The sequence below is a fragment of the Phaethon lepturus genome, unplaced genomic scaffold, assembly GCF_000687285.1.
Source record: "Phaethon lepturus isolate BGI_N335 unplaced genomic scaffold, ASM68728v1 scaffold9633, whole genome shotgun sequence".
NCBI classification, from domain to species: domain Eukaryota; kingdom Metazoa; phylum Chordata; class Aves; order Phaethontiformes; family Phaethontidae; genus Phaethon; species Phaethon lepturus.
In genome coordinates, this window is record NW_010528407.1 from 67277 (window position 1) to 78313 (window position 11037).

Consider the following 11037-nt stretch of genomic DNA (forward strand, 5'->3'; position numbering starts at 1 on the left):
GAATGCCAGTAGCTTTTTTCTGAACTGAGGGCTGTAAAACAGCTACATTTGTCTGCAACACCAGCTGAGGGGTGCAGATGTCCTATAAACCTTTGATTAACAGGTGATGTCTATAGCTTGGTACGTTCTAGTTCCTCATTCCTCAGTTTATTCCTCTTGAAGTTCAGCCAGCCCTTTGTTTTTTGATCTTTTGGGTGGGAAGGAGTGTTTATGTAACTTTCAATGCCATTTTAAAAGGTCTGAAGGGAGAGTTGTAATTTTATTTCTTCTTTCAATTTGTTTTGTATTTTTTGGATATGTTGTTTTAATGGTGGCCAAGCTGGCTTTTTTTTTAAATTGGGATTACCAGGCTTTTTTTTTTTTGCGTGTGATTTAATTGGTTGATGTAGTACCTGAGATTTCGGGGTTTTTTTCCTAGTTGGGGTTTTTGTTTTGTTTCTAATGGAACTGATACAAATGAAAAAGAGTGATAAAAGTCATTCTTTTGCATATATGTTGAGTAAAAGTTTCTGGTCATAAAATGAGTTCATCATGTAATCCTGCTGTGAATTAGACCATCTTGAGGGGAAGGGTGGGGAGGAGGAGGAAAGGATGCGAGTATGGTTCACTCACATATCCCAAAGAATGCATTGTTCCTGAGAAATGATTGAAATTGTGTGTTGTGCAAATTGTCCAGCCTGTGAGTTTGAAATTTCAACCACACAGTTAAGAAAACAGGGGCAGAAATTTGGAGAGTGTAGTTAGATTCGTGATTTTTTTGTTTGTTTGTTTGTTTGTTTGTTTGTTTCCCGGGGCAGGTGGGAACCCACAAATGTCATCAGCTCGCCTTGGGTTGTGGTTGTCATCGTTCAGCTCTTCTGGAATGAGCTCAGCATTAATACTGTGCTGTGCACGCATGCGCGCAGGAGGCAGCCTTTACCCCGAGGGACCCCGCAGAGTTTATTTATGCAAATGGCAAGAGCCAATTTGCTATTCTGTAGGCACTGCTTGTGCTGCCGCAGTGTAAGAAAGCCTGCGTTGTGCCCACTATCAGCAGTGTCAGCGGAGCGCGGTTGTAAGTGATAACTGGTGATAACTGCCCCGTTCCCGTAGATGTGACAGTGACGCCAGCGGCTCTTTGTTAAAAGGACTAAAAATGAGCCCGGTGTGGGGAAGCGACCCGCACTTCTCAGAAGCGTGCTCACCAGCTGCCTAGCCTTGAGGAGACACTGCATGCACCTTATCCCCTTTCTGAGTTTGCTTAATTTTCCCTGCTAAAAAAAACCAACCCAAAACCAGCAGACAAAACCTTCCCTTTCTCAGCCTTCCGGATGCGGCACACAGTGATCTCCCCCATCGCAGTAGCCCAGGGCTGTGTGTGCCCTCTGTGGCACGCTCCCTTGCCATGGCTTGATTTCTCCTTGGCAGAAGTGGTTCCTGAGGCTGGTGTGTACTTCTGCAGTCACTGAGGCAGAGAGGTAAAATGGCTAACAGAGCACCACATGTCAGCTAGCAGATGGCTGTAGAACCTGCTGCCTTTCTGCCGCCGCCTTGTTCGTCTGGGAATCTTGGGCTGTGGCGGCGAGTGGAGCGGCGGCAGGTGCCATGGCAGTCATTGCTGCGGCCATGTTTAAAGAAGCATCACTAATGTGTGCGAATAATTCTGGTTGAGCAAGCATAGTGCAGAGTGTTTCTTCTCTGCTTAATGTAGTTATTCTGACTTGCAATCAAAGGACCAAATCTTCACCTAGTGTAAGTCATTGTCTTGCTCCATTGCCGTCAGGTGAGTGCAGCCTTGACACTGTCCAGAAATTTGGGGATGAGCTCATTGCGTCTGCTTCAGCTCTTCTGCACATGTGTGTATGTGTGCGTGCAAAGGTTGTTTTGGCAATTCTCTCTTGGTGAGCCTGTTCTGATGACACCTGTGACCTTCTCTGGTTTTGAAACACTGCCATGTATAACCCCTCTGAAGAGCCTGCCCTCCTGTAAACCTCTTGGCTGGGAGCAGCAGGCAGCTTGTGGGGATGCGGCGCTGACTTATCAAAGGGCCGGGTATGGAGGGGAGGCATTTCGGCGCAGAGCAGCACCTGAGCGTGATTCATGGTTGTGTTACTCCTCTGAAGATAAAAATTGAGGAAAAAAAAAAATGTTTACTATTCTTCCTCTGGGCCCTGTGCTTTGGCGTGACTTGACCCAGATATGGATGGCCACTCACACTGCTCGGGGAGTTGGACATGTGGCTTTCTGAAGCCCGGTACTGAGACAGCACGGTTTATTTGCGTGCTCCCAGCAAGACCTGAGGCAGATTGCTTTGTGTGAAGGTTGTGGACCACGAAGGGAGAACAGGAACATTGGGAGCGCTGAGGGAGCCTGCCAGCTCTTGTAATTATCTTGTAATAATTTGCTTGCAAGCTGCCTAAGCCCTGCCACTCTTTTTGGAAACAATAAACTTTTGCTGGGAAGCAGTGACACAGCTGTCTCTTTATGGACATAATTTTGAAAGCCTGCCTTCTGCTCTGCAAAGCATAAACTGCCAAAACAGTGAAAAATGACTATTTTCTTGGGGAAACCCTTTGGCTTCAGTGAACTCAGATTGAGCCCAAAGCTGATTTTCTAAGGAGTTATGTGCATGAATTATTTCCAAAAAGATGAAATGCAAACTTAGTGGAATTCCTAAGCTAGGCTGATTTTTTTTTATTTTTTTTTAGGGGGAGAAAAATTTGACCATTGCTCTAAATGGCATTTAACCAGGTCTCCATATCCTCCAGATGCTGCCTTATACGGCAGCTGTCAGCTAAAGAGGGGGCTTGGCTGAAATTACTGCTGGGATGTGTCCTTGGTGGGGCAGCTCTGCCCCTTGTCCTGCAGAGGATTTGGTGTGGGCAGAAGCAGCCCTTGGGAGAGCTCTGCTGCAACGGGGATGTGCAGAGCTTGTCCAAGCCTATTCCTGGTGGCTCTGGAGGCTGGAGAGGCCCCGCTGCTGTTTTCCAGTGGGTGTCCCAAATGTCCACCGATTACTCTCTTGAGAGAAGTCCCCTCTGGCCTCCACATGGCCCTTGGCACAGCAGCTCTTGAAGGGCAGCAGACAGAGCAGGCAGCTTTGCTATTCTCTTCTTCCATGTCTGCATGTAGGAAACGCTTGTCTTTCCCCATCTCCTCCCTGTATGCTGCCCGAACCAGGGCAGTGGTGCTACCCTGTCCGACTTACTTAGCGTGAAAGCCTGCAATCGGAGGTGAGCCTCTCACCCTAGCTGTCTTCAGAGGTCTTTGGTCTTGTGTGGGTTGTACATGAATGTCAGCTATGACCCTTAACTGGAAGGGGCTGGAAGTTAGTCATCACACTGGTCTTTTTTGGGCATGGGGAGGGAAAGGATGCTCTTTTAATAATACCTGGATTTTTTTTTTTCTTTTCCTGTGATGATGAAGAGGAAAGGTATGAGGGTTCAAAACAGCTTTCTAGTAGAACTGGTGAGGACGAAGGGCTGAAGTGATGTTTGAGTTGGATTTCAGTGAATGCTTGTGTTTGGAAGGGGCAGTAACCAGTATGTGGATTGTCCCACCCAGTGGCTTTTGCAATTAGGGACTTTCTTGAAGCCTCACCAACACCCCACTAAGACAACAAACAAATAAAGTGGGTATATGTAATTGCTGTCAAACATTGTCCTTAGGACATAGTATGTGATTCCAGCAGCCCTTGTCCTACTAATAGGCGAACAAATACAGATGGCAAAATGAAGTTTAAACAAATAAAAAAACCCAAACAGCTCTCTTGCACTGAAGTTGGCAGGGCTAATCTCTAGATGTAGTCTGACCTTGAAATCAGCCCACTGGATCCCATGGACTTTATTTGTTTCCTCTGAGTGTTTCTTTAATTTACAGTAACAACTGCCCTGTGGCTTTTATTCATCTCTATCCCAGTCCAGAAATGGTGCAACGTGATTTCCTCATGCGGGTGCTGCTGCTGCTGCGAAGGCTTTCGCATCACGTTTTCCTGTTGACTCAAATGTTCTTTCTTACTTTTGCCAACGTCAAACAGAGATAGCAGATCAGGGAAGACTTCTGAGCAATGCAAAATAGAAAAATAGAAATGTGAGGATTTCAGCAATAAGCCCTGTCAAAAAACACTCCAGCTTTCAACTCCTCCTAATTCCTGGTGGTAGTCCACAAAAAAGGAGGTACATAGGTCAAATTTGCAAGTATCTAAACTATCTGCTGTTTTAAGATTTCCTTTTCCTGGTCCCTTTTTAAGCTGTTCATTCACTCTTACTCTGCCTGCTGCAAATTGCCTTTTGTCATAAAATACCACTGTTTATTTTACTTCTCAATGATTCCTGGGAGACTGGTTGGTCTTTGCAGTTTGGCAAGCTGGTGGCCTTGCTTAAGACTAAAAATGGAAGACCTTGTTTGACTCTTAGATCCTGGTTCCCAAAGGGTGGTCATTAGTGCTAATCTTTCTAATAATTGTTGCCAGGCATGTAGCAGGCCAATGCACAAATGCTGTATTACGAAGAAGCTGTAATACCCATCTTTCTCTTTTCTTCAGCAACCCCACGGGATTTCTAAGTGTTAGAAAACTGGACAGACAGTTAGCTGGACTGCTTTAAAAAAAAAAAAATAAAAAAAAAAAAAAGAATTGGGTAGTCCAAAGTTCTGTTAGGCCTAAATGGGAGCACTTCAGTAATTAAACAATCCGTATTTATGCTTGACCTGTGAAATGAGACCATGGGTGGCCGTGAGGCATTAGGTGTTACACTTGTGAGCACCATGTAACACATGGCAATACTTGCTAAGGTTTGCAGTTAGTCTGAAGCAAGAGCTGTTTGTAACAAAAAGCTGCTAATTCCATGTCAACAGTGATGTGAATTTTAAAACTGGCTGTTTCAGTGCTCACCTGAACATTTGAGAAAGATGTATTTTCATTTAAGCATCATAGTACAGACAAGGACATCCAGAAGTCTGAGATGGGCCATGGGGTTTTTTGCCCACACTGGAGAAGCAGGACATGCATGTTTTAAGATAGGAAGAGTTAAACTTTGTTTCCCTGAAGCTCATCTTTAAGGAAAGAATAGAAAATACATGCATGTTCACCTAACTGTATGCATGTTTATACAAGTGTATATATTGCTTACATAAATACACACACACATCCCTTGTCAGGTTACTGGTAAATTAAATTACTTCCTGTTGGAGATCTGGCAAGAGGTATTTCTTTTTTAAGTACAAGCTTGAAGAGATGCCTGGACAAGCTGGGCTAGATAAGCACGTGTCATGTGGAGAGATCAGTGAGGAAGGAGGCGGGAAAGAATAGCAAGGAGATGTAAAAGCTGGCCAGACTGGCAAGGCAGAGAAGATAACTGCACTGCAGCTGGAGGAAGGGTTGCTGAACAGGTAGGCACAGCATAGCCAGACTCCCTTTAACCAACTGCAACGAAGATGTGGCATTAGAGATCTGATGTGGGCTGAAGAGACAAGGTTTGCATGGTTTGTGCTGCTCTAGCTTAGACTGCTGCCACAGATGAGCCAGCTTGAGTGATTTTTCAGCAGCCCTATAATAAAGGCAGAGTGAAACAATGAAGTATTGTTGTTTATATGGACTGGAGACAGCACTTACCACGTAGCTGTTGTGCTACACACAGTAGTAGTGTGAGATTGCTGGGAACACATCTATCTTAGTGTCAGGAAGGAGCCCAGAAGGAGCTGTTGAGCGGAGCCCAGGATGGTGATGAGAAGCAAGCTGTCCTCATCTGTCACAAGCTGTTTGCTTTCCTGCTCGTGTCCAGAGAGGAATTAAAGGATTCCTGGTTGCTTTTCTTCTGCTGTGTGCATCTCAAAATGTTAATACCAGTAGTCATTTCAAGCTGGCTGGCTGCCAGAAAGTGGAGCATAATAATGCTTATCTTCTTAAACTTAGAGAGGGTTTAAAACTAGCTTGTAGATGATTAACATCATAACCTGGGAAGGGGCTTGTGGGGAAAGAAGGGCAAATAGTACCATTACAAGGCTGACTGATCTCAACTGAATTGTATGCCTCTTTTTTCCAGCCTGCTTGTTCCTGATATTGAGTAAAACTGAAACCATCAATACTGAATGCCCTCAAACAATTACTAAGGGAAATTTTTGAACCAGACTGCAACAATTCTAGAGTTTAGTTTTGTGACAGATCACTGTGTCCTTCCTCTCACAATTAAGCGAGCACCCCTTTTGCGTGCACAAAACCCATAACCAGACTGTTGAGCATGCAGCTTAAAAACTGCCTCTCTATTTGCAGACTTTTGCAAAAGCCAGAACAAAGCCAAGAAAACACCTCAGAGACCAGCAGCTGTGGTTAATGAGGTGAATTTTATCAAACAGGTTGCTTTTCTGCCCAGCAGAAACTTTGCTTTATACTTTGTCCATATTAGTTCCTTCATTACCCAGAGGTTTATCAGAGGAAAGCTGAGATCTGAGAGCCCAAAAAAGCAGCTGCCCTGCAAGTGTATGGCGGGAAATCCCATTCTGGAAAACAACGTATATTCCCCAGAAATAGTGTTGGGATACCCTTGAGACGTCGTCATGTGCTGTCATGGCGAAGCTGCAGTCTGTGAGCAGTGTGGTTATGCACTTTATATTATGGAGCATCTTTCCCCAGAGATCTGAAGTGTTTATTAGGGAGCAAGTGACTTTTTACAGATTTCTCTTGTGCCCGCTCAGCTCAGAGAGTGCTGTTGAAGGGGTATCATCCTCTGCAGATTCAGGCTAAGGACAGTTTGGGAAACCAAATGGGAGCTGGTTAGTGATGAGCACACACCTACTGATACACCCAATCCACATGTGAACTGGAATTCATTTCATGACTGGGGGCAAAATCTTTGGGAGGCACATGGAGCAGCTAACAGATCTTCTTAGTATTGACTTAATCTTTCCTGGAAAAAATCAAGATTTCCACCCTCCTTGCAATGTCTCATGGGTACTTAATCTGTTTTGTTCGGGAGATGATAGTTTTACTTAGAATTTTCTAAGCCTGACAGAGGATATGATTAATGCTGTTCATATCTGTTGTGTTTGCGTGTGTGAAGGATCGCCTGTTCTTTGTGATGGAGTTCGTAAATGGCGGGGACTTGATGTTCCATATTCAGAAGTCGCGTCGCTTCGATGAAGATCGGGCCCGGTTCTATGCTGCAGAAATTATTTCAGCCCTTATGTTTCTCCATGAAAGAGGCATCATTTATCGGTGAGCTCTGCATTCATTCATTCTCTTTGTCTGAACCCCATGGCTGAGATGATAGCTTGGGTTTTCTACTTGAATAACTGTCACTTGCTGCCCCCCAGGAACAAATTATCAGCTGGGATAACAGTACCTCCACTTTCCCCCTGCACATTGTCCAAGGTGCTCCAGCTTCCAGGAGGGAGTGAAATTTCTGGCTGCGGTATTGACTATAGGGAGGGTCTTCCTATGACGTGTGTGCAAGCATGGAGAAAACCAGGTTTTCCTTCTGAGGCACAGGGGCTAGATTTTGCATTGGTATCAATTCACGTAGCTGGTTTATATCAGCCCCAAAACTGCCCCTTGTCCACATCTCAGGTGCCTGCGTGGCTGCTGGGTTAGCTGCTGACCGACAGAAGCCTCTGCCGTGCTGCTCTGGGCCTGTCCTGCTGCCACAGAGCTCCTGTCAAACTGATGACAAAGGGGCAGGCGTTAAGCAAAACCTTCCTAGATTTTCTGGGAGGTAAAAGCAAGGAGCTGTTTCTTGTGCTACTCTGTGCCTTTTTACTTAAAGGCTAATATGTGCTGGTTACACCCAAGACTCTTTGTTTCCCTGCATTGGCTACGGGCCTGTGTTTAAACACTATCTATTCAACATACCTATCCAGTGCCACTCAGCTCAGCCACTGAAAATCTTTTCATTCCTGCCATGATCCTACAGCATGAGTTTTTCCTTCCTGTCCATGTCTGGCATCTTTGTGTTTGCAACAGGATCGAGCATCATTGCCTCCCTGCATCAGCCTCCGCTCCCAGGTGTCAAGGCTGTTCTCGGGAAGCTATTTCCCATATGCAGCGCTCTCTTTATTTGTCATTATTGTGTGTTCAGGGGGGCAGTTTGGTTATATTTTTTCCCTTCTATACTGCCAAAGTGCTCCACTGCTGGCTCAAGCATCAAGGCATAGACCAGCTAGCCTGGATCAAACAGCCGGTCTATTTTGCAGAGGCCTCCCTGGCCAAGATGACCATTTGACCAGCATCCTCCCTATACACCAGGGGCACCTCTTCTGGAGTGGCACAGGTCAGCTAGAGCAGGGAGATGTCAGCACTGAGACAGTCTGGTTTTACAGAAATGTTTCTTTCTGACATGCTTTGCAGAACACCTCTGGCATCCTCTTGCCCAGAGCACTGGAAAGAAGGAACAATCAGTTGTTTTCTTTGGAATACTGTTGCCTGGGTTGCAGCAGCAAAGCATGCGTATTTGGGTATGGTCTGCTGTAACCCTGCTCAGTCCCACTTGTGGCATGCCAGCACTGCAGAGAATAATGTCAAGTCTCTTTTTTTGCTGCTTGGTTACAGTTGTACAGCTGGGACCCACAGCTGGGTCTGGAATGGGACCAGTTCCAATCCCAGTCAGACTCCCTTAGTACCATTTCAGACTGTGGGTTGGGCCAAATGCTGTTTGATTTGGGGCTTTGAATAGTTTAACCCAGGCGATGCAGTCCTGTGTTTAGTAGTGTATCTTCCAGTATCAGATAAACCCAGGTTTGAGCACACTAAAATCAGAACAGCTGAGGGCTAAAGTGACCAAGGGGCTGGGGGCTATGCCGAGAAAACTTTCCTACCTGATAGGGAGATGGTAGGATAAATCGAGTAAAAGTAACTTCTCTCTCTCTTCCTAGCTTGAGCTTCAGTAAGAAAGAGATGGTCAAGTGAGGACAGAGAATATTAAATTATTTTTAAGTATGAACTCATATGATATATGTGGCACAGTGAAATAGAGGAGTGTCATTTTAATATTCTCCATGTCCTGAGAGTATGAAAATTACTAATGATATATACCACATGTATTGAGCTTCTAAAGCACTGTGATTGTCTGCATAGAATATGTACTTACATTAATTAATAATACATTAATTAATAATATTATTAATGTACTTACTCTACAACTGGATTTCAGTCTAATTCTTCCCTTGTGAATAATACCAGCCATTGAGGAGAGACCCTGCCAGATAATTACGCAAATGACATTATCCTTAAAATAGTGACATCCAGTAGTTATTGTCAATCATTCAGCAGCAAAACTGTGTCTGTGCATAATGTAATGCCACTGTGCTTACAGCTTGTCCTGCCCCCCCGTCCCCAGCCTGCTGCCTCTCACAGGGCAGGAGTAATCGATCCCTCTGGGTTTTGGCACTTTTCAAGTGCTGCCGTAATTGATGATAGAAACTGGAGGAGTAATTGAAAAGCTCCTTGAACAACTGCACGGGCTTGATCTTGTTGAGAAACTGCTTGAGCTGTGGAGTTAGGTAGCTTCAGCTGCACGGGGCACACTTGCAGGGGGGTGACTTGTTTTTTTAAAATTACTCGGGGTGACTCCATTTGGAAGATGTAAGAGGAGAGAGTTCCTGGCTTGCAGCTGTACTGAGCTGAGGTTGCTTCTCTTGGGTCATGAGCACGGGGCTCCAGGAGAGAGTCTGCAGGATGGAAGGAGATACTTAGAAGGGAATCACTGCTCTTAATTGTGTAAGAGAGCTTGGAGATTTTATGATCAGAATGTGAGTGCTTGCTTAGGAAGCTGGGAACAGAGGGGAGGGACACCAGGAAAAGACTGACCAGAAGGTGTTTTGCCACAAGCTGTTCAATGTGTCTCTTCTTTCTGGATTCCCAGGTTCAATGGAGTAAGAGAGTTACTGGTCTAGAAGACCCTGGGTCATATGTTTTTCTTCTGGGTTAAACTTAACCATAATAATACTATATTTTTCCTTGCCCCCTTCAAGATCAAGCAGTTCAGGAGAGAGTCTGCATTTACCAACACAATGAGCATTCTCCTAGTAAGTCAAGTTGCTTTTGCCACAAGTTCGGCCAAAAGCTGGGTCTTCTCTCCTTTGAAATGCCAGGGAGGCTTGAAAGGCAGCACTGAAAGTTCATCGAGAAGTAGCTGAAGTCCCTTTGGCCTGAGGTGGAAATGCTAGTAACAGCTAAAATCAGGTGTTTCTTGATTCCTTTTCCAGCCACACATACACAATTTAAAATAGCCATAGTACAGTATTTCTGCAGTTGCTACTGTGAGTCCATGGGTTCCTGAGGCAGATAGTGTATTTTGGTTTTATGTGACTTTTTAACATCAAAACCAGGGTTACGACTGGACTGGTGCTCTTGAACGATGTACGGTTTTCATGATGCAACTGAAATTTTCAGTAAGTTTGCTTATCACTTCGAGGAAAGTCTGCTTTCTGTTACTAAGCCCTGCCCAGAATAGAAGTCACATAAACATACATGTGTGTATTTTTTTTTTATTTTTAAAGACAGGTTTTAGTCTCACAAATAGTTTTTCTTATTTTTCATTTACAACACTGCAAAGGAGAGATGGTTTTCTGGCCTTATCGAGGAAACATCTCTCTCTTGCCCTAAGCTGAGGTTTATCTGTCAACTCAGCAGTGCCTATTTATAGTTGCTTCCTGAAAAAAATGTCGACAAGTACAGTGTGGTTCCTTATCCCATTGTACAGGGCGTAGGACTAGAATGAATCCAGCCATGAAAGCAAGCTTTTCAACATGTCAACTCATAGTATATTATGCACCCCACAGAGGAGTAGGACAAGGACATATTTGGGATCAGCTCCTGCTCTATGTAGCCAGGAAAAGGTTAGGTGGTAATCAAAGCCATTGTAGATAAAAATCTTTGCTCACAGGGCAGTATTCTTGTGCTGCTGCTTTCTTTAAGCTTACTTCTAAAGGAAAATAGTATGCTGGGTCCTGTTGCAGGTAGGTAGGTTGGCTTGTGATTTTTATCTGAAGGCTTGTATGTGCTATTTTTCTTGAGGCAGCTCTTCCCGACTTTCACTTTCCAGTTCAGCAGTTCCCAGGGTAGGGAAA

The 11037-nt window shown here is 44.6% G+C and overlaps 1 protein-coding gene across 1 annotated transcript in view; it reads left to right on the forward strand.

Moving 5' to 3' along the window:
* Positions 1 to 11037, forward strand: part of PRKCH (protein kinase C, eta) — a gene marked incomplete at its 5' end in the record, with an annotated part of 122584 nt that overhangs the window by 67271 nt on the left and 44276 nt on the right. Inside the window, one exon of the mRNA XM_010283670.1 lies at positions 7035 to 7189. Within this exon, the coding sequence (XP_010281972.1) occupies positions 7035 to 7189 (155 nt within the window). The remainder of the gene's footprint in view (positions 1 to 7034; positions 7190 to 11037) is intronic.